This window comes from Lactuca sativa, chromosome 2 (genome assembly GCF_002870075.4).
Source record: "Lactuca sativa cultivar Salinas chromosome 2, Lsat_Salinas_v11, whole genome shotgun sequence".
Taxonomy (NCBI): domain Eukaryota; kingdom Viridiplantae; phylum Streptophyta; class Magnoliopsida; order Asterales; family Asteraceae; genus Lactuca; species Lactuca sativa.
In genome coordinates this window covers 218,030,188-218,053,559 of record NC_056624.2, presented here as the reverse complement: position 1 = coordinate 218,053,559, position 23,372 = coordinate 218,030,188, and the positions used below count along the sequence as shown (strand labels likewise).

Below are 23,372 nucleotides of genomic sequence, written 5' to 3'. Positions count from 1 at the left end.
AGTCAAAAAAAAGGAATTATTCTATATAGCCATTAAAATTACATATGAGATATCGTAGATGATATTTGAAATCTACTATTTCCTCTTATCTTATTGATGATTTCGCCCCTTGTATAAGATAAGAATAAGTAAAATTATACAATATTTAATATTTAAGATATTACTTGTATAATTTATTGAAGAAGAAGAAATCACATATTAGATTGATAGATAAGAAATGTAGATAGGTTTAGAGATAGTCGGTGGTAATGACATAAATAAAATAAAAAAGTTTAATATTTTTTGAAGAAACTGATGTAATGAAATCACTAGCTATGAGACTCGTATGTTATACGAGTTTGATAAAAAAAAATTAATATAAAAGTTTAAACAAAAATTTATTTAAATTTGAAATTTTAGATTTTAAATTTGTATTTAAAAAGAAACATATAAAATACTATATGAGTACTAATATTGTAATTTATTAGCTATTTTCAATTAAGTCAATTATTAATTGAGGTGTAAATATTATGTGTTAATTAAGAAAAAGATAAAAATATAAGAAAATGACAAATGAAAAAACATTTAATCAAAAATACCAAAAAATGACATGTGTCCAAGTTAATGAGAAAATAACATATGACAAAATTATTTTCATTTATTAAGAAGGATATTAGCTCGTAAAAACCTACCTATAATTTTGATGACCATATAAGTTATTTCTTAAACTTTTAGTTATTTTCTAGGTAGTCAATTGCAAATTGTGTCCATGTTGTATACCAAAAAAAAAATACATTTTGAGTTCAATTTCTTTGTCTCATTGTTGGTTTTAAAACTAAAACTTCAATGTAAAATCGGTCCCTCGAAAATTTGAATGAACTTAAAAAGATCGTTTTGCCCTCCTGATTTTTTTTCCATTTTCTTTTATTTACTCAATTATTTTTTAATTAAAAGAATGAAAAAAATCTACCTACCCACCCCTTTCTCCTTTAATATACGAACTTTCTCTCTTCGTTTTCTTCCAACTGTCATTAGAAATATCTCGCCGAAGCACCGCTACCACTAGAGCCGCCCCCTATTCATCAAAACTCTCTCTCTCTCTCTCTCTCTCTCTCTCCAAGAGCACCACGAAGCACTAACATCCTGTCGGAGTAGCAACACACCATCATTGATACCGACCTTCATAACTCTCTGTCCTTTTTCAACCTCCCTTCATTTTCGGTTTTTTAGAAACACTGTCGCCGCCCCTATATGGTTATACCCTTTTTCGCCACCTACATCATCAAACGACTATTTATTATAAATGGCATTTTCAGATCTAAAGAAAACCCTAACCATAGGGTTTCGACCCTCCGCCCAAGCGCAGATCTGAACTTCCCTCTCCCCCATTATTCGATCTCCTCAATCGTTGATCCATCCAACCACCGACATCTGATCAAGGAGAACCCTAACGTCGTCGGTGGATGTGTTTTCACTTTGGCCATATTATGTGTGAGAGAGAGAGAGTGTGTGTGTGTGTGTGTGCCGGAGGTGGATATCTGCTCGTCGAAGGAGGTGGACACCCGTTTTATAAATCTGATTGTCAGGGGAGGTGGACGACGATGTATCTAAAAAAATATGAATGGAGGTAAGTAGTGGTGGATCTGGACTACAATAGATATGCTAAGATGTGACCGACGGTGGTGTTCCTGCAACACTTGAAAGTGTTGGATTAAGGTTAAAGAATAGGGTGTCGGTGGGGTGAGGTTATTAAATGGTGGTTAGATTATCTTTTTTTTTTCATTTTTTTTGGAAACGACGAATATTATAAAACCATTGTGTAAAAGAAACAAGACAAGGCAAAACAACAATAAAATTACAAAATGTTAAAAGGGAAATAAAACCAATGATAAAGGAAATAAAAGAAAATGAAAAGGAAAATCAAAAAGGCAAAATAGTTTTTTCAAGTACATTCCAACTTTCAAATGACTAAATTTGCACAATAATTTCAATTTTAGACTGAACATAGACTCAAACTGCATTTTTAGTAAAGAATAAGGACCAATTTTACAATTTACTCTTTTTTAAATCAATTAGTCTTTTTCTCCATCAAAATCTATTTCTAACTCGGAAATCAATAAAAAGTTCCATTCATAAACTCCTTCAAAATCTATTTCAAACTCGAAAATCAATAAAAAGTTCCATCGATAAACGAAACATATGTATGGAAAAGGTTGAGATCAACGGCGTATCTGTACATAACCCGTTTGGGTAAGTTCTTCCCGAAAAAAAAAAAACGATTCCTCCTGCTCTTTCCGTACATCGTCTAAAACAAGCCCTCTCTATGCGCACCTCGATGCGCATGCATCTCTGTTTCTTATTTTTGGTTACTGTGTTCACCACTCCACTCTGTCTTCATCTCTCTAAGTTGCCATTTCAAACTCTTCTGCTAGAGACCAGTAACATCAACACACAGAATCAAATAGAGTTTCTTCAGGGGTGAAACAAAATGGCACCAAGGGGGAGAACCACCAAGGTCTCATTCTCTTACTTTCTTGATGATCATCCTCGGGTATTTCTGATATATTAATCGACTAATGATAACGCATTTCTGTTTCGTGAAACCATCTTGCAGTCTCGTACGTCTCGAATGGATGCAGCCATTGATGCAATGGCGCCATTTGGGTTCACCAAAGAAGTCGTCATCGCCAAGATGCGTCAACTCCTGAAGGTATTTTCCTCAAATCTGATATCTTTTCATTTTGCTAATACTTTTGATAGGGGTTTTCAGTGTCTTCCATGTTTTCAATTAGGGTTTATAGGTTTATACAATCAATCCCCTTTCTAGATCGAATTATGTTTGAAGCAAGTATTCTTGGTTAACTGTTCTTGGTGTAAAAAGCAGTTTTTTTTTTAAAAAAAAATATTTATTAGTTGTTCTTATGATTCGAATGTATGTTGATTTAGGAATATGGGGGGCAAGATGGGTATGGGTTTATTGAACTTGATGCGTACTGCGTGCTTTTGGAAGCCCTTCTTGCCGATCAAGATAAGCAAAATCAAGAACAAGGGGAAACATCAAATCCGGTAATGAAACTGCTTACATTTGATTTAGTTTTTCCCCAGTTTGTTTACCTTCGTTTTAAAGAGTTCTAGTGCCTTAATGCAGAATGAGATCGTTGAAGCTGAAAAGGCTGGCTTCATTGACATTCCGATCTGCCCTTCCACCCCTCTCACAGTCCTTCCACCGCCATCACTGCAACCTCTGGTTGCCTCTCTAACACCACTGCCACCTGTTGTAGAAACGGTTCTAACACTGCCACCGTTGCCACATGTCATGGATGCCATCCTTCCTCCACCACCACCTCTGCCACCTGTTGTAGAAATGGTTCTAAAACTGCCGCCAGTGCCACCTGCCATGGATGATATGCTTCCATCACCACCTGAAAATGGTCAACCCCGGAGGCGAAAACCATGTCATGGTTGGATCAGTGATGTTGATGAGGAGTGGCATTTTATAACACTACCATCATCATTCAACCGGTCAATTTCACCACCAGTTACACCACCAACAACACAACCGGGTCAATCAGAGTTGACCAGTGGGAGAAAATATCGTCCAAAACGCCAATCAAGATGGGATTTAATGCCTGAAGATATGTAGTTGTAATCTCTTTACTTCTGAACTCATCTCCACATTTAGATTATGTTAACTAATTAAACGTATCTGGATGCAATTGGAATTGTGTTCCAAAATTTGACAGACTTGTAAACTATTTGATTATTAAATCTATTGCATCCGCTTAAAATTACAAAATGGAAAGAGTTGTGTACCTTTAGAACGATATAAACATGTTGAGAGATTCAGTGTATGTGTGTGCCGCTATTGTTTCAAAAATTTTCTAGTGAAATTAGTAATATGTAGTTTGGGATGTAACACTCTCTGGGCAGCTTGAAGCGTTATACTTGTTTGTGTATTTTGCATGCATTGTTTGTTTTTTATGGTCATTTTGCAGGGTATCTTGCGAAAAGAGCTTTTTGGCATTTTAGTTATTCTTCTTTGTTTGATACTCTCCTACATGTACATTAGCATCAGATTTGATATTTAGGCACTGGGGTGTATAGTGTATATACAGAAAAAGTCATTTTTGTAGGAAAGAGTGTCTACAGAGTACAATAGTAATCATATGCTAACACTACAATAATATTCCTATGCTAACACTCAAGACTTGATATATGGAAACTATGTCAAACATAAATATGGAAACTATTCTAATAACCAATACTATCTAATACTTGTACATCTACAAACATAGATTTACAACAATTGACAAATTCAATTCTTTAGAATATAACACAATCACCCACTAGCTTTTAAGGGGCACCAACTTAGGCACCAGAGATTGAATGGGTCAAGAACGAGCTGCAACCTTTACTGATAGGAGCTCGTGAATAACGTTCCCAATATTCATTCGATCTTGTGGGGATTCAGAAGAACATTGCACGCCTATTTTCACTAATGAAATCAAACACGTTTCTTTGACATCATCATTTAGTAGCATTGGATCCACAATTTGAAGCACAAAACCATCAGCCAAGGCCTTCCTAGCATACAAATGCAGGCTTAGGCCATCTTGAAACATTGGGTCAACAGGTTTTTTTCCAGTCAACATCTCTAACAATAGGATCCCATAGCTATACATGTCCCCACTGGTGGAGACCTCATTTCCAAGACCATATTCTGCAAAATTAGGGGGAGTTATTTGTGAAAATGTGAAATAGGGATTAAAATAAGAAAAAACGGTTGTAAATTTACCTGGAGGCGCATACCCGATTGTTCCTCTGATAATACTTGAACTACTCTTGTTTTCATTAGAATGTTCTTGAGGGAAATAATTTTTGTAAGCCCGAAGTCTCCGACATGAGCAAACATATCAGCATCCAATAAAATGTTACTTGGTTTCAAATCACAATGAACAACAACGTTTCCACAGCGGTAGTGTAGATAATCAAGAGCACAAGCCACATCATAGGCAATGCTTATTCTTTGAACAAGATCTAGTTGACGAGACTGGTCATATTCATGAGGCGTCGTGTGTGAATGCAACCAACTCTCTAGACTCCCATTTGGCATGAAATCGTACACTAAAGCTTTGAAATCATTGCCTTGGAAATCGAGGCTTGAGCAACAAGTTATGACCTTCACTAAGTTGCGATGACGAATATGTCTCAAGGCCTCACACTCGGCTATAAAACTCTTGGAAGCTCCTCGTCTTTGGAGGTCTAGTACTTTTATCGCCACAGTCGACCCATTTTCATCGACAACTCCTTTGTAAACCGAAGCAAAGCTACCTGTACCAATCAGGTTTTGTGAAGAGAACCCTTCAGTCGCCTTGAAAAGCGTTTCATATGAAATCTTCTCAAAAGATTCAGTCAACATTGGTTCTGATGATTTTTCTTTCTTCTTCTTCTTTATACAACAATAGACATATGACATTCTGCAACAGCGGAAGATAGAGAAATCGCTACAACAACACCAAGAGAAAGCTTTCTGCCTTTTTTGGAGTCGTTACTTGTGCATTTGGGTAGGTGAAGTTCAGGTATTCCCCCACAAAGTCTATGATTCCCTATGATTGATATTGCGTTTGTGTTGGCAAACACACCTTTAACATATACATCTCCCTCAAAATCATTATATGAAAGATCTAGATCCTTCAAAGGAATTTATTGCAAATATCTAGGAATATGTCGAGAAAAGTTATTTCTTGATAGGTTAACATATTCGAGGGCTTTCAAAGAACTCAATGCTTCCGGCATCGATCCTTGTAAGAAATTGCTGGAAAAATTTAAGAATTGAAGGCTGATGCAGCTGCTTAGACTACTAGGAAGTTCACCGTATAGATGATTCTGGGACAAATCGAGCGTTCCTAAGTTTTTCAGGCCGCCAATCTCTCCCAGAAGCACTCCGGAGAGGTTGTTTTGACTCAGATCTAGTATGATCGAAAGTGAAGACAATTGGAATAGTCCTTTGGGTATACTTCCTCTAAGGTTATTTGAAGCAAGTGATAGAAGTATCAAGTTTTTGCATTCCCCGATACTCGAGGGTATACTACCTTCCAATTTGTTTCTACTTAATTCCATTTGATTTAAGGATGACAGGTTTCCGATAGATCTAGGAACGATCCCAGAGAAACTGTTAACCTCTAGATGCAGCACTCCTAACTTTTGAAGCTTGCCAATGCTTTCGGGAATCATGCCTGTGAAATTATTTCCAGCTAAAGAAAGGACAGTTAAGCTAAACAAATTGCCTATAGATGAAGGCAAGCTGCCTGATATGTAGCTATTTTGAAGTGCTAGGATCGTCAGTTTGCTTAAATTCCCAAACGAATTTGGTAACCCCCTCGTTAATCGGACGCCTTCAATTTGTAATACTTCCAAATTGCTGCAATTAGACAGTGAATCAAACTTTTTCATGACACCAAGATCCGCAGTTCTACCAAAAGATAACCACTTAAGATGTCTGAGTTTTCCAAAATCAGTAGCTATGTCCCCCATGAAATCATTACTAGAAGCATCAAAGATTTGCAACTCTGAGCAGTTTGATATCGAGGACGGAAGGAATCCAGTGAAGTGATTGTAGGACAATTCTAGTCTTTGGAGACGGGGTTGACCCTGACATAAGTTGGAGGGTAGACTGCCAACAAGTTGATTTTCTGGAAAATTTAAAAGTTGTAACTTGGAAGGTTATAGATAAACGATGGAAAGGATCCAACAAGGCCATTTTCTCCCAAGCTTAATCTTTGCAAGTTTTTCAACCGACTGAAGGAATCTGGAATGCTCCCTCCCAATGGACAATAAGAAAGAATGAGTTCTTCAAGAGATGTGAGATTGCCAATGGATGGTGGAATTCCACCCGTTAGGTTATTTTTACTCAACCTTAACGTTTTGATCATCCACAGAGAAGTGAAAATATTTGGAATTTTTCCAGACAGCATATTGTAAGATAAGTCAAAATACGATAGTTTTGAGCAACTTGTTATGTTGGTTGGGATTCCTTTTGTGAAGGAGTTATTACGAAGGTGTTGAATATTGTTGATATTATTGCCAAACTTGTCATTTAAGATTGTGCAGGGTAAATAATGGAAATTAGTAAAATGCTATCGGGTTAATACGCGGGTCAACACGCGGATCTTTGCTATTCGAATAATCGAGATATAAGAAGGAAGATGAGAGGCTTCTGGAACACATAGATTTTTTCTACGCCTCTGTTCTCTCTCAGTTCTCTAAGAAAAGTGATTAGGGTTTGTATATTCTATCAGTTCTTAGTTGTTCATAATTTTTCATTGTTTGTTGATTAATCAGTAGGTTAGGATGAGTGTTATGTAAGAGAGTAGAATAGGAATTGTGTAGTGAGGTTTTGTTGTAAGTATATGAAAACCATCTGTCTATTTGTCCTAAAATGATATAATAGATGATGATGTTGGGAAAATAAGTTTCTTTACATGGTATCAGAGCCTTAGGGCGTTCATCTCTGCTTGAAGATTGTTTTCCACAAAGGTACTCTTTGTCTCGCTTTGTGTTTTTTTTTATCAGATCCTTGTAGATCGTTATAGTTGGGTTCGTACTGAGATTTGTGTTTTGAAATCTCAGTAATCTAACTCTTCTGTGAACATCTAGGGTTCCTTTGATGCTTTGGATGATTATCAGTTGATCTGAGTCATCTTCTAGTTATTAGTTCTTGAGATTCTGGTACTGCGAGTTTCTCTTTTGTAAATCTTGCAGGTTTATCTTCAAGTGGAGATCCTTGAGTGATTGCAGTCATCATCAAGTGGAGATCCTTGGCTGATAAGTCGGTTCTTCGTTTATTTTGGGTCGATTAATCCTGTTCTCTGAAATAACTCTAAACAACGGATTTCATCACCGTTGTTTCTTAAAGAGAACGGAGTAACAGGAGTCGACCCGTTCATCCAATCTGCTTATAGCTCAGTGAGAAGTTCTCTTGTTCCCTTCTTTATCTTCTTCTTAGCTATAACTGTGGGTTTCCTGGTTATCTTGAGTACACAAACTGTTGTTATTCATTTTCTGTATTTCTTTAGCTCTGTGATTCTTGTCTTGGGCCCCAACATACTGTGGTGACCATCTGGACATATAAGGATCATAGGAGTTCTTATTTTTTTTGTTGTTTTCCTTTGTTTCCTTTTTTTTTCTTTGATTGTACAAATCTTTCGTCAGTATGGCTGATTCTCCTCCTGAGACTGGTAGTAGTTCAAAGGTTGATTCCGTGAACTACGATGATCCTCTTTATATTCATCCATCTGACAATACTGTAACCACAATTGTGAGTTTTAAGTTGACTGGGACAGACAACTTTCGTGTATGGCGTAGCTCTATGACTAAGAGTCTTAAGGCTAGAAATAAGCTAGGGTTTGTAGAAGGAACCATAAAAAAAGATTCTACTGATGAACTCAAATCCTCAAAATGGGAACGTGCTAATGCTGTAGTATGTTCTTGGATCCTTGGGTCTCTATCTGAATCAATTTATTCTGGTCATGCTTATTCTGAATCTGCTGTAGACATTTGGAATGAACTTTTTGAAACCTACAATAAGGCAGATGGATCTGTTATTTTTAATATACATCAAAGAATTAATGCACTTAAACAAGATGGTTCCTCTCTATCTGAATACTTTAATAAACTAGATACACTTTGGAAAGAGTTTGATGGTCTTACTAATCTTGCTGAGTGTACTTGTGAGGCTGCTGCTAAATATAATGACCATTCCAAACTTATGAAGCTAATGCAGTTTTTAAGTGGTCTTGATGACTCTTTTAATCAAGTAAAGAGTCATATTCTATTAATGGAACCCCTTCCAAATGTTAAAACTGCATTTTCAATTGTTTCTAGGGAGGAGTCTCATCAAAAAAATGGAGTTTTGACCTCTGTCTCTAATGTGTCTAAAACTCAGTCTTCAGCGTTCAATAGTAAATTTAATGACAAAAAGAGTTCTAGTTCTAATAGAAGTAGAAATCAAAATCTGCAATGTAAAAACTGTGGTCTAAAAGGTCATCTTATTGACAGATGTTATAAACTGATAGGTTATCCAAAGGATTTTAAGCCACTTAATGAAAATCAAAGAAATCAGAATAAGACTTTTTCTGTTAATTCTTCTTCTGTTCCTTCTAGTAGTGGTTCTTCTTCTGGTGTTGTTTCTAATGTTCCTGGAAGTGATGGTACATATTGTTTCACAAGTGAACAATATCATAAGTTGTTGAGTCTTATTAATGAAAGGTCCTCAACTTCTGAGGATACTTCAGTCAGTGCTAATATGGCAGGTATTCCTTTCTTTAATGCTTATAATTCTACTATTAATCATCAAAAGTGGATTGTTGACTCGGGTGCAAATCAACATATGACTTCATCTGAGTCTCTATTACAAGACACTGTTGATGTTTCTAAATTAAATCTGCTTGTTAATCATCCTAATGGTTCATCTGCTAAGATTGAAAAAATTGGAAACTTACAGTTGTCTGAAAAATTAACATTGTTTGATGTCTTTGTTGTTTCTGGTTTTAATGTAAATCTTCTTTCTGTTCATAAGATATGCAAAGACACAAATTGTGAAGTTGTTTTTAATGAATCTTCTTGCAAAATTCAGGATTTACAATCCAAGAAGGTTGTGGAGAGTGGTAGAGAGTCTGGGGGATTGTATTATCTAAATGCTTTTCCCTCAGGTAGTAGTTCTTGTAATTCTGTTAAATGTTGTGTTTCTAAACTTACATGGCATAGTAGATTAGGTCATCCTGCAGAACAGTCCTTGAATTCTTTAAAAGATGTTCTTCGTTTTGATAATTCTTCTCTTCCTCCTTGTGATGTCTGTCATAAAGCTAAACAAACTCGTGAGTCTTTTTCTCATAGTGTTCATAGTTCTTCTAAACTTGGAGAACTAGTTCATTTAGATGTATGGGGTCCCTATAGGGTGTCTACTAGAGAAGGCTATAAGTTTTTTTTGACTATTGTGGATGATTTCACAAGGGCTACTTGGGTTTATCTTTTAAAAAGTAAAGATGAAGTTTATGATAACTTTACTTCTTTTTTTCATGTTTTGTTAAATCAGTTTGATTCTAAAATCAAAACAGTTCGTTCTGATAATGGAACTGAGTTTTTAAATCATAAAATGGAAACTTTTCTTAATCTTAATGGTATTCTTCATCAGACTACTTGTGTTTATACACCCCAGCAAAATGGGGTTGTTGAAAGGAAACATAGGCATATTCTTAATGTTGCTAGATCCTTGCTTTTCCAATCTGGTCTTCCAATAAAATATTGGGGAGAGGCTGTTCTCACTTCAGTGTTTTTGATAAACAGAATGCCAACTTCAGTTTTAAAAGGACAGTCTCCTTATGAATTAGTGTTTAAGAAAATGCCTGTGTTTGATCACATAAGAGTCTTTGGGAGTTTATGTTTTGCTACCAAACTTAATAATTTGGATAAGTTTTCTGAAAGGGCTGAAAAATGTGTTTTGCTAGGATATTCTTCTGAAAAAAAAGGTTATAAGCTTTTGAGTCTTGATACAAATTCTGTTTTTGTTTCCAGGGATGTGAAGTTTTATGAGTCAGTCTTTCCATTTAAACTGAAGTCAACAACTGTTGATAATCGATTTGTTTTTAAAGATTTAGTAGACCCTTTTTCCTATGATGACTATGACAGTTCTGATTATGTGAATGATTTAATAGATCTTAATGACTTGAGTGTTAACCATCAAATGGATGGCTCTAATGCAGCTCAGGATCTTGGTGAAAACTGGAATGATACTACTTCTGATAATAACCAGACTAGCGAGGTATCTGAACCTTCATTTGATAGGACTATGCCAAGTCATTCTGATTCAACTGAGGAAAGTAGTCATTTAACTTCATTGCCTTCTCTAGGACAGTCAATAGGGGCATCTAGATCTAGGAGAGAGACTCGAATGCCTGCTAAATTCAATGATTATATAATTGAAGGAAAGCATAGATATGGAATTGAACATACATTGAATTATTCTGTTCTTAGTGCTGAAAATAAATGTTTTTGTTCAAATTTAAATAAAACTGTTGAACCAAAAACATTTGAAGAAGCTTGTGTAGATTCAAATTGGGTTGAAGCAATGAATAATGAAATGGAAGCTTTATATCGTAATCATACTTGGGATGTTGTAGAACTTCCTAAAAAACGTAAACCTATAGGCTGTAAGTGGGTTTATAGGATTAAGTACAAACCCAATGGAGAAGTAGAGAGATATAAAGCTCGTCTTGTAGCTAAGGGTTATAATTAAAGAGAAGGAGTTGATTATCAGGAAACTTTTTCTCCTGTAGCAAAAATTGTTACAGTTCGTATAGTTATTACTTTGTCTGTGAATAATTCTTGGCCTTTATACCAGTTAGATATTAATAATGCTTTTCTTTATGGAGACTTAACTGAGGATGTGTATATGAGCTTGCCTCAAGGATATCATACTAAAGGTGATACTAGAGTGTGTAAATTGGTTAAATCTTTATATGGGTTAAAACAAGCTCCTAGAAAATGGAATGAAAAGTTGTGTTTTGAATTGTTTAGTTTTGGTTTTGTTCAAAGCATAAATGATTACTCCTTGTTTATTAAACAAAACAGTAATTCAATTGTTGTATTGTTGGTTTATGTGGATGATATTATTCTAACAGGAAGTGATGAAATTGAGGTTCAAAATGTTAAATCTTTTCTTAACTCAAAGTTTTTGATTAAAGATTTGGGAAAATTGAATTACTTTCTTGGAATTGAAGTAGTAGATACTAATAAAGGAATATGTTTAAATCAAAGAAAATATTGTCTTGAATTGTTACATGAGTTTGGTATGTTAGGCTGTAAGCCTGCTTCAACTCCTTTAGAAGCAAATTTTGTTCCTAAAAGGAGTTGTGTTAGTAGTGATCCTTTACTTGAAAACATTACTGAATTTCAGAAATTAGTTGGAAAACTTATATATTTGACTATTACAAGACCAGATATATCTTATTGTGTTCAAATTCTTCGTCAGTTTATGCATAAACCACATAAGTCACATTTAAACATTGCTTTTAGATTACTTAGATATTTAAAAAATAGTCCTGGTCGTGGTATTTCTATTGTAAAATCTGGGAGTTGTGACTTAGTGGGTTATGTAGATGCTGATTGGGCTAAGTGCCTTAATTCAAGAAAATCAGTTACTGGATATTTGGTTTATTTTGGAAATTCACTGATTTCCTGGAAAAGTAAAAAACAAGCTACTGTATCTAGGTCTTCAACAGAATCAGAATACAGAGCTTTAGGTTCTATTACATGTGAAATTATTTGGGTTTTAAAACTATTATTTGATTTAGGAATCAAAAGTTCATTACCTGTTTCAGTTTTTTGTGATAGTGAATCTGCTATTAAGTTAGCCTTAAATCCTGTGTTTCATGAAAAAACAAAGCATTTTGAAATTGATTTACATTTTGTTAGGGAAAAGATTACAAATGGTGTTTTAAAAGTTGAAAAAATAGTTTCTTCAAAACAAAGAGCTGATATGTTAACTAAGTTCTTAAGTGTATCACAACATAATTTTTTAATTGATGAAATTGGATTAATAAATCTTTTTAATTAATATAAATCTTTAATTTAAAATGTCAAGTTTGAGGAGGGGTGTTGAATATTGTTGATATTATTGCCAAACTTGTCATTTAAGATTGTGCAGGGTAAATAATGGAAATTAGTAAAATGCTATCGGGTTAATACGCGGGTCAACACGCGGATCTTTGCTATTCGAATAATCGAGATATAAGAAGGAAGATGAGAGGCTTCTGGAACACATAGATTTTTTCTACGCCTCTGTTCTCTCTCAGTTCTCTAAGAAAAGTGATTAGGGTTTGTATATTCTATCAGTTCTTAGTTGTTCATAATTTTTCATTGTTTGTTGATTAATCAGTAGGTTAGGATGAGTGTTATGTAAGAGAGTAGAATAGGAATTGTGTAGTGAGGTTTTGTTGTAAGTATATGAAAACCATCTGTCTATTTGTCCTAAAATGATATAATAGATGATGATGTTGGGAAAATAAGTTTCTTTACAGAAGGGAGAGTACTCGTAATCGAAACAAGTTACCTATTTCAGGAGGGATACTTCCATGAATATGATTGTTTTCAAGGCTAATGTACATGAGGAAGCTTAGGTTTCCAAGATAAGGCGATAAAGTAGCCACTAAGCCCATGTTTGGTAGATCCAAGCTTGTGACTCTTTGGTGGCGACGACCACATGTCACTCCTGACCAAAGGCAAAAAGGAAGAGAATCATTCCAAGATCTCATGATAGCTTGAGGGTCATGTGTAATCGTGGATTTGAATGCCAACAATGCATGACTATCTTCAGAGACAGCTCCATTCATTTGAACTATGAGAAGCGTAAGAACCAAGACCGCTACTTTTGGGAAGAATGAGCAGCACATAACTAATTGTTAGTGATGAGATTTGGAGATGGAGAAATAATGTGCTTAAATTAAACCCAAGATTTTATTTATATAGGAAAACTACAAATCAACACATCTATTTATATGAATAATTAATATAAAAAAGTCATTCAAATGCGATACTACATCTTTTATTGTATATTATTCAAACAAATAAAACCAAGATTCCAGAATCGAGACGTGTATCTAATCGATCAATCATTGCAGTACATTTGTGATTTGGATTTTAATTCGTCAGTTTTTTCAAAGAGTAGTTAAAAGACCAATTTCTAATTGCTCTGCTTTTTCAAAGTAAAGTTAAAACAACGTTGTTGTAATTATTTAATATTAGAATAGTGGTCTGTGTTGGGAACTATTTTTTTTTAGCTCAGTTAAAGTTATAATATTAGTAATCAGTATCGTAATAAAGGTAATTATGGATGTTGTTTGGTCATATGTGCAACTCAATCCCAACAAGAAAATTAAAAGGTTCAGAGCTAAATGGCTTGACTATTGTCATAAAAAATACTACAGTTTTTTTTTTCCTAAGGTTTTTCCACAAAATAATCAAGAACACATGTAGCACACCAGGAATATGATGGGGATGTCTGGTTGCCTCTCTAACACCACCGCCATCTGTTGTAGAAACGGTTCTAACACTGCCGCTAGTGCCACCTGCCATGGATGCCATCCTTCCATCACCACCTGAAAATGGTCAACCCCGGAGGCGAAAACCATGTCATGGTTGGATCAGTGATGTTGATGAAGAGTGGCATTTTATAACACTACCATCATCATTCAACCGGTTGATTTCACCGCCAGTTACACCACCAACAAAACCGGGCCAATCAGAGTTGACCAGTGGGAGAAAATATCGTCCAAAACGCCAATCAAGATGAGATTTAATGCCTGAAGATATGTAGTTGTAATCTTTTTAGTTATGAACTCTTCTCAAGGTTTTCATTATGTTGACCAATCAAACATTTTTGGGCGTAATCAGAGTTGTGTTCCAAAATTTGTCCAATGATGTGAACTAGGATTACTAGTATATCTACTAAGCCTTCCCATAGCATATGCTATATCAAGCCTAGTACTAATCATGACATACATTAGACAACCAATAGCCCTTGAGTATTTAAGTTGTGACACTGGAGATCCTTTATTAGGTAGAAGCTTAAGACTAGGATCTATAGGAGTACTAAGGCTTAAGACTAAGACTAGTATACAAAAACTCCAATCTGCTACAGTTTTTCAAAGTATCAAGAAACTTCATATCACCAGCTTCTCCGAATCCATAGGTATTTATACCTAAGGCTAAATAGTAATTGATATATTTTAGTTTTGCAAAATCAATTGTCAACTTCCTACTAAAATTGTCGCTGTTCACTTCAAGAACTTCTAATTTCGAACAATTAGATAAGGAAAGTGGAAGAGGCCCAGTCAGTTGGTTATTCCGTAATTAAAGGTACTCAAGATGAGGAAGCATTGCACCTAAGGATGAGGGAAGACTACCATTAAGATGATTACCAGACGAGGAAAACATAGTTACGAGTGAAAAGTTATATATGGAATGAGGGATGGTTCCTCATAAGTTACAACTACCCGATCTAAATGTTGTTAAGCTTTTTCCATTGGCCTAAGGTGTGTGGAATACTCCCACCCAATGGATTTTCGAGTATAGAGAAAACTTCCATTGATGTCATATTCTCCAATATATACAGGCAGGATTCCACCTGTTAACTAACTAAAAAATTGAGTAAGTTTTGATAGGAAACTAATCTCTCTCGGTATATGCTTCCAACTAGCTTGTTATTATGAAGTCCAAGCTTTTCAATATTAATTAGAACAATGGGGAAAGTTAGTAGGAATGACTCCGATGAATTTGTTATAACCAAGGTCGAGGACACGTACGTAGCCTGGATAGACGACGCAGTTCTTGAGGGATTGTTCCTTGAAAGGTGTTGTTACAGAGAGAAAACCCACGAAGGAAGTTGAGGTTCCCAACATAAGGATACAATGAGCCTTGAAGGCCTTGAGAATTTAGGTCCAGAGCAGTCACTCTTTTGTGCTACTTCCCATAACAGACAACACTCCAATCACAAAAATGAAAGGAAGAGTTCCATGAGCTTAGAGCTTCTTCATTCATGATAATTGACTTAAACTGCAACAACACCTCGTAATCGGTCTCATTACCTCCATCGGAAGCAGAAATATGGTTGTGGTAATGAGAAAGATAATACAACAAGAGAAGAGTATAGCAATACAAAAGGAAGATGATAAGGTAACTGGTTTCCTTTGGTTCAATTTTGAAACTATGCTTGGGGTTATAATTTACAAGTGTTTGCTTAGTTTCATAGTGATTCTTAGCTTTTGAATAAAGAAAATTTTGTTGTAACATGTTTTAACCCTTTGTTTTTTTTATTACTTTTTGTGCAACTTTATTTGTATTAAATTTGACCTTTTTACTATTTGTTACTTTATGGTTCACTTTATTTGCATCGGGTTGAACCAATTATGGACCGACGTACCAAATGGAATTCTTTGAAGAAATTGGTGATCACTCAAGTCAAAGTTGAAATAATTAGTCAGGTCACTAAAGTCAAAGTTGGAAATTAGTCATGTATTTAGGTGTAAATGGTATAATTCTTAGTATATAATTAATGCTACTTCTATTTTTACCCGACTTGGATCATACAATAAAATACAATTAACTCAAAATTTTATTAATGGATGAGAAGTGGTGGCGGCAGCGGCAGCGGCGATGACGACGACGTTGGTGGTGGAAAAAGAAATATTAGATATGGTTAGAACTTAAAAAAACGCCTTCTAAAATCAAAAACAAATTTTTGTCTTTTGCAAAAAGATGTCAAAAAGATTTTTTTATAACTTTTGTCTTCTAAAAAACAAACCAGGCTTTTTCTCAAATATATTTTCGTCCGTGTACATAAAATGTCAAAAAAATTTTTTTATCAAAAAACGAACTACCCCCTAACATTTTACCCATTTGCCACTTTTGCCTCCGAACTCCACTCACATTGAAAACGATGAATATTGTATAACTTTCTTTTTTGGAACATAAGGTAAAGTTGTCTTTGTAGACTCGCCGATAAGGTTTATTCATTTGGTTCAGTCTAGAAACATAACTTATATATACACCACTTTATTATGGCAAACATGTGTAGTAAACGTGTGTGTAATACACAAAGAATTCAAATAAGTTAGAATAATATTAATTCAATATGGAATGAAATTAAGATATCAAGCGTAATCAACCACAATGAAAAATATCTAAGCAGTAACCAAAAAAAGAAATGAAAATTTACGTGGAAAGCAATAAGTGGGAAAAACCATGGACGGAAGAAGCCAAGAAATATTCCACTAAAATTTGGCCAATTGTCACGATAGCCTGTAAGTTTACAGAAAATTGTGAGTTTTATCTTAAGTAGGATTTTATTTCAATAGACGCCAGACATTTAGTTTGATTTTCTAATTTTATACTTTTATAATTTTATCAGGTTTTGCACTCATTAGTCGGTCACCAAACTATCTGAGATTGTTTACATGACAACTAATGTGGCAAGACACTTCAACTTGTTATGTCGATCAAACAAATGAAGGTATGGTCAAACCACCTCAAATTGCTTACTTGACTGTAATTTCAGCATCTTAAGAACCAAGTTAAGAGGAGTTTGATGTATTTACTTCTGTTTTCCTATATATAATTATTAATCGATGGAAACCCTTTAATATTATTATTATTATAAAAATACATTTTTATGAATGTATAAATAAATTTTTAGAATATATTTAAAATCATAATTTTTTATTTTTTAAAATGTATTTATATCTTTAAAATCATATTTATACCTTTAAAATTATATAAAGATGCTTCATAATGTATCAACAAATTTATAAAAATATACAAACATGTGTACATGTACTTATTCATTTTAAAAATTAATATACATATATTTATACATATTTTCTTTTATGTATTTAAACATTTTAAAAACGTATTTATATGTATATAAATATGTTTTTAAAGTGTATAAGTACATATAAATACGTATTAATATGTTTTTAAAAACATATTAATATATTTTTAAAATGTATAAACAAATATAGATACGTTTTTAAAGGTATATATATATATATATATATATATATATATATATATATATATATATATATATATATATATATATATATATATATATATATATATATATATATATATATATATATATAAAGAAATATGTATAAAGATGCTTGTTTACGAAAAGTGTTGATGATTTCCTTCATTAAATTTGTTTATACTTTTGTTAAATTCATCCACTCTCATCATATTAAATGTTTTTATTTGATTAGTAGATATAAAATGCATTTTCTCAAGATTGTTGGTGTTATTTCAACAAACACAATGTTTTTTTTATATCTTTTGGGTTTATGTATCAATAAAAAGAATCAACTTATGTTTGGGTTGTAAATTTTCTCAAGTCCATGTTTGTCACACCCCCGGTCGAGGCGGTGGAACATGTTAGATTGTGCGACTTAGTTCATGGATCACAAACAAATTGAATATACATCACAAGTACAACAATAACAACACAACAACTATATTCCACTTTAAAGTTTGAATACATTGTTCATACATATAATGATAATAATAGTAAGTACATGAATGTAGTTTGAGAGTCAGCATAAAGGTTGGTGAGAGATACAAGTTTTCTTCTAACCACAATAATAATACTTTTAAAGATCTGAAAAGTATTTCTTTTGTAGTTAAAACCATCTTTGATAAAGAGAGAAATCATAAGTAAATCCATACTTAAAATATTTGATAAAGAGAGAGATCATAAGTAGTTCCATACTTAAAATGTTTGATAACCAGAGAAATCATAAGTAAATCCATACTTAAAATGTTTGATAAAGAGAGAAATCATAAGTAAATTCATACTTAAAATGTTTCCTAAATAGAGAAATCATAAGTAAATCCATACTTAAAATGTTTGATAAAAAGACGAATCATAAGTAAATTCATACTTAAATACTTGATAAAGACAGAAACCGAATCTGTGGTTTCTAGATAAAGAAGTCCAATTAATGCTTATAGTGATTCTTATAATCGAGCTATGTGACTAGATATAACCCTTTATGTTGCTTCATTAGACGTTGTGGATAGAGACTGAAGATAATTATCACCCGCTTCGATTGATCTGTCGAGGTTGTAGCTAGCAACCACATGTGGGGGTGTGAACTCGTATAGATCTATACATACGTATCTTGCTCTGAGGATGAACGATTATATCCGAGAGGGTATACTAAGTGGTTAAACTTAGGTAATTAATAGTGTCTCGCTATAAAGGCCATTAATTAAGATATATGATAAAGATTCACTATAAAAACCGAGTAAGATCCATATATCCATAAAGGTGTTAATTACTCTCTTAAATAGGTAGTAGGTTTCTCAAGTGCATGAATAAATTCCAAGATATAAGTGATATAGTTTATACATATCTATTTAACATATGTACAAATCTATACATGATATAGGTAAAATAATGCAAAGTTGATAAACATTCGTAACATGTTTTAAACCACTATGACATGCGTATGTCATGATAAAAACTAGTCATGATATATTTTTTTGACGAAGTTGCGATCTGAACTAGATATGAGTTTAACATGCATTTTTTCATAATCGATATAGTTTTGATTTCAAAAACGATTTTTTTTTTTCTTTTTATACTAAAACCGAAAGAGCAGCCAAATTAACAAACTTACCGTTTTAGTGGCTAAAAATAGGTAACTCCTAACTTTTGGCTAGAAATTGATTGGTAATAATAATAATAATAATAAATTGACAAACTATCATATAAAGTTATATAGAAATCAATAAAATTAAACTATTTGTAAATTATATGTAGCACGATAAACACAAACGAGATAAGCAGGGGCAATAATCGGTTAAATTTTTTTTTTTAATTTTTATTATTATTATTTTTTTTTGTATCCAAATCGAAAACTAAATCATACCAAATTTGAGACTACTAAAACAAACCAAAAACCGAAGTAGAATTCGGTTTGGTTGTGTTTAAAAGCTAAAGAAAACAAAATTTTAAACTCTATAAGTTATAATGTTCCAAACATAAAATTTACGTTTAAATTTTCCAAATATAAAAAATCAAAGTATATAAAATTAAAATATAAAGTACGCTCTAAGAAAAAGAAAAAGAAAATGACCACATTTGATATTTCAACTTATTATAATGTAATGTAATGCGTATTCGTTATTTCAAATTTATTTTTAAAATATTGAAATATAAATTATTTTATAAATAAATAAACTAACTTCAATAATTCGGTTTGGTTTACTCCAAATATCATAAAACCAAAACTCAAACTGTTTGAGCTGAAATCAAACTAAAATTTGATTGATCCGAAATTGGTTTTGATTCGCCCAATTACCAAATATTGATGGTCACCAGGAAAGTAAAGAAAAAATTATTTAAAAGGTATATAAATAAATTATAAAAAAAAAAAAAAAAAAAAAAAGACATTGGCCGACTGAAACTCTTACGCGTCGTATTCCCATGTAAAATGGTATAACGGGGATCAATGTGATTTAAGTGGTGAATGTAGCAACTCTTATCTTCAGTTATCATTTCGACGGAGAAAGCTCATTGCTTCCGACTATGGCGCCAATGGCGGTCGCCGTTACAACTATTCCAACGGCTTATAATTTTCTTTCTTTCTGTCGTTCTCCATCCATAACCACCATTCCCCTATCTCCATCTTCGTCAATGTCTCTCTTTTCTTCTGGAACCACCTCAATCTCACCACTGAGTACGTAAACCCTAAATTTGTTTGTTTTGTTTTCTGCAATTTAACCTTGATTGAATCTGGTTTACGGTTTACCTAACAATACCGTCGTTTTGAGGTTTCAGTTTATTGTGGAAGAGGGGACAAGAAGACTGCCAAAGGAAAGCGATTCAATCACTCCTTCGGGAATGTGAGTTTTTCAATTTCTCAGTTTCAGGATAATAGTTTTTGATATATCGCGGGCGTGTATACCTCGTAATCATCTATGGGCTATGGCGTGTGAATTGACAGGCGAGACCAAGAAACAAGAAGAAGGGGAGAGGACCACCGAGAGTGCCTGTTCCACCAGCTCCACCAAAGAAGGATCGATTTGACGACGGTGAAGTTGTCAAAATTGAGATCGATGAGTCCCTCTTCTCCAGCTAAACATCTGTTTGTATGAATTTCTTTGTTATCGTGTTATTAAATACTAGTATGTTGTAAACCAACATTGGAATTTGGAAGAGATTACTCAACTTTGTTTCTTACCACTAAATTTGTGTAATCTGATGGGCTTTTACATAATTTAGCTAATTATATATATATAATTAGAATATGGGAACTAAGAATATCCCTGGGTAATAGGTGAGAGTATGTATATATATACTTCAAATAAAAAGGCAAAATATAAAATAAGCACAGAACATTTCGTTGATTTGTGGTGAAAATGGATGGCAATTGGCAAACAAGCATATCAATTCAGTGACTTGATTAAGAGTTGGCTACTTGGGACCCAAAAACAAAACTGGTTTTAAGCTCTTTTTGGAATAGAACTTAGTATTGATAATTTGATATAATATAATACGTCCAAAATGGAGTTCCTTTGAATAAGATATTGATCCTTAAATGTGTTGTGTTGAAATGAAGATTGAGATGTCTCATTACTTTGTCCTACATAGGAAGGAGATGTAAGTTAAGACTTACTTTCGTTATCATAAGAGAGTTCATCAATTGATCAAACAATCCCCGAGTTCTGAAGACTAGGTTTCGTACCTAAGTGGATATGGGATTCTTTAAGTCAGGTATTTGTTTCCATGAGGACAGAAAGAACACCAACCAGCATCATCCATTATAATAAGTCTACATAGCTGTTCAATGTCTTCATGATTGATTGATTCCCCAATTACAATCCAAAGTAACGGGCAAATGATTAAGCAGTACTGCAATACTCACTGAAGTGAGCCTATCTGGATACAACAAGATCTAATATAAAAAAATAAAAATCATTTCTAAAGATTAGATATGGACATATGGTCAAGCAGCTACATAGATGATACAGGTTTCTTCATTTCACTACCAGACTATGACTATTGAAGGGAATCAAGATAACCCAAGACTTTTTGTCAAAAGATGTAACTTTCATTTCCCGACACCAAAAGTAAATTAGTAATAATGAGCTAAACATAAGAACACAATGCACGACGTTTAGGACCTTTCCATCAACTTCAGAGTGATGATTGATTTGCATTTCTTATTCTGAATAGATGCATCTACATAACATGACCCTAGGGCCTAGACTTCCTAGTTGCATAGTAAGAAATTTGTATTTTGGGTGCCAGATACCACAGCAATTGTTGTGAATACTGCAGCCATAGCCACATTCAAAATAAATGATCAGAAAAAAAGAAGAGCAATCAATCATCTCCTAGAATTGATCACCTCAATTCGCAGATGCCACGAAGAAACCCTAAAAGCATAGAAATTCTCATATTGTACTTCGAATTAATTTAAACAAGAGAGATTATTTTATCGCTTCATATACAAACCAAAGGGAAGAGCATCGTACCAAATTTTACAGACAAAATTGTTAAAGAGATAGAGATCGTTAGAGCAAATGATCATCTGTTGCTATCATAATCAACGATCTCTTTGTCAGTGACAGACCTCGAGAGCTGAACAATTGACCTTCCGATCGAATTGATCCAATCCTCCTTCTCTTTTTCCGAATCTGCAATGAAGTACATGGTATCGGATCGGGTCGAGAGCTCAAAAGCGAACTGCTTGTTGATGACATCTTCGGCTCCTTTCACTGTGAGGCAAGCGGCCACTGGGATCACACCACGTGGGCGGGAGCCGCGAGTAACGATGGACTCCTTGAACCAGAAGACCTTTCCTTGTTTCAAGACGAACCAACGGCGACGCCAGGTCTTGATGTACTCACCTTGCTTTGTGAGCCAGCCGGTGCGCTCGGGATTTAACCAGTACTCGACGCCGTCATAATCGTCGGCGTTGGGCGGTGAATCGCCCATCACGGCTCGCCATAGGCTAGCCATCTGATCTGCCGATGGAGGTGGTGGGGCTTCGATCTGAGGATGCTCGTGTCCTGATGGAAACAGAGCTCTGACGGAGATAAAGAGGTGATATTTTTTCTTTGTACCATAAAAAGAAAAAGAAAATACAAATAAAGAGATATTTTCCCACAAAGGGATACTTTGGTGTCGAAATCAATATTCCGGGTTCCGGGTGACCCGAACATCGTATCAGTGGGCCAAAATTAATGAACTTGTAAGATCTATCAAAACGTCACGTTTAATATTCGGTTTTATATTTTCACTAGGTTATAACCGTAGAATCCATGGGACAAAGTAAAATAACACATATATACTATAAAAATACTAATATTTAATCATATATTTGCAAACATTTATTTTTATATAAAGTTTGATATATTAAATATAATTGTACATCAATATTTTAAACTAATATGATTATGTTGTGTGTAGAAAATTAAATAAGTTGATAATGTGTTAACAGTAACCGGACCCACCGGCTAAAAAAACTCATTTATTTGATGCTTCATATTGGTTTTTTCTAGCCTTTTATAGTGATTTTTAATTTATCCATTCGGATGTCAAAAAAATGACTAAATTGTATAGTAAATATATAAAAATAATTACTTTTGATTAAAAAACTACTCTTAAATTTTATAATAAATTTTTCCATGTCTAAAATTGTCTGTAAGGAGACAATAAATCATCACGAAACTGACCATAACTCATCACTGTATTTGATACAGTTTCAATCAATTTGGTAGTTTAATATTATAGTTTCAAAATATTTTCTATTTACATGTCATATATAAAT

The 23,372-nt window shown here is 33.8% G+C and overlaps 5 protein-coding genes across 5 annotated transcripts; 2 read left to right on the top strand and 3 right to left on the bottom strand.

Annotated features, from left to right (window-relative positions):
- Window positions 1-2,098: 2,098 nt before the first annotated feature.
- On the top strand, window positions 2,099-3,830 carry LOC111901328 (uncharacterized). The gene is made up of 4 exons (XM_023897187.3): window positions 2,099-2,494; window positions 2,594-2,689; window positions 2,926-3,045; window positions 3,128-3,830. Exons 1-4 carry the CDS (start codon window positions 2,468-2,470, stop codon window positions 3,620-3,622), a joined length of 738 nt encoding a protein of 245 aa, XP_023752955.1. The 5' UTR covers window positions 2,099-2,467; the 3' UTR covers window positions 3,623-3,830.
- Window positions 3,831-4,370: 540 nt separating this feature from the next.
- On the bottom strand, window positions 4,371-5,455 carry LOC111901329 (probable LRR receptor-like serine/threonine-protein kinase At3g47570). The gene is made up of 2 exons (XM_042899794.1): window positions 4,775-5,455; window positions 4,371-4,679 (listed from the first exon to the last, which is right to left on the bottom strand). Exons 1-2 carry the CDS (start codon window positions 5,453-5,455, stop codon window positions 4,371-4,373), a joined length of 990 nt encoding a protein of 329 aa, XP_042755728.1.
- A 227-nt stretch (window positions 5,456-5,682) lies between these two features.
- LOC111901361 (receptor kinase-like protein Xa21) lies at window positions 5,683-6,513 on the bottom strand. The gene has a single exon (XM_023897220.1). The coding sequence runs from the start codon at window positions 6,511-6,513 to the stop codon at window positions 5,683-5,685; it is 831 nt and encodes a 276-aa protein (XP_023752988.1).
- A 13,535-nt stretch (window positions 6,514-20,048) lies between these two features.
- Window positions 20,049-20,784, top strand: LOC111901332 (30S ribosomal protein S31, chloroplastic). Its single transcript, XM_023897189.3, has 3 exons — window positions 20,049-20,273; window positions 20,375-20,439; window positions 20,541-20,784. The coding sequence occupies exons 1-3, from the start codon at window positions 20,123-20,125 to the stop codon at window positions 20,673-20,675; spliced, it is 351 nt and encodes a 116-aa protein (XP_023752957.1). The 5' UTR covers window positions 20,049-20,122; the 3' UTR covers window positions 20,676-20,784.
- A 1,186-nt stretch (window positions 20,785-21,970) lies between these two features.
- Window positions 21,971-22,674, bottom strand: LOC111901331 (pleckstrin homology domain-containing protein 1-like). Its single transcript, XM_023897188.3, has one exon. The coding sequence runs from the start codon at window positions 22,559-22,561 to the stop codon at window positions 22,127-22,129; it is 435 nt and encodes a 144-aa protein (XP_023752956.1). The 5' UTR covers window positions 22,562-22,674; the 3' UTR covers window positions 21,971-22,126.
- Between the last annotated feature and the right edge of the window lie 698 nt (window positions 22,675-23,372).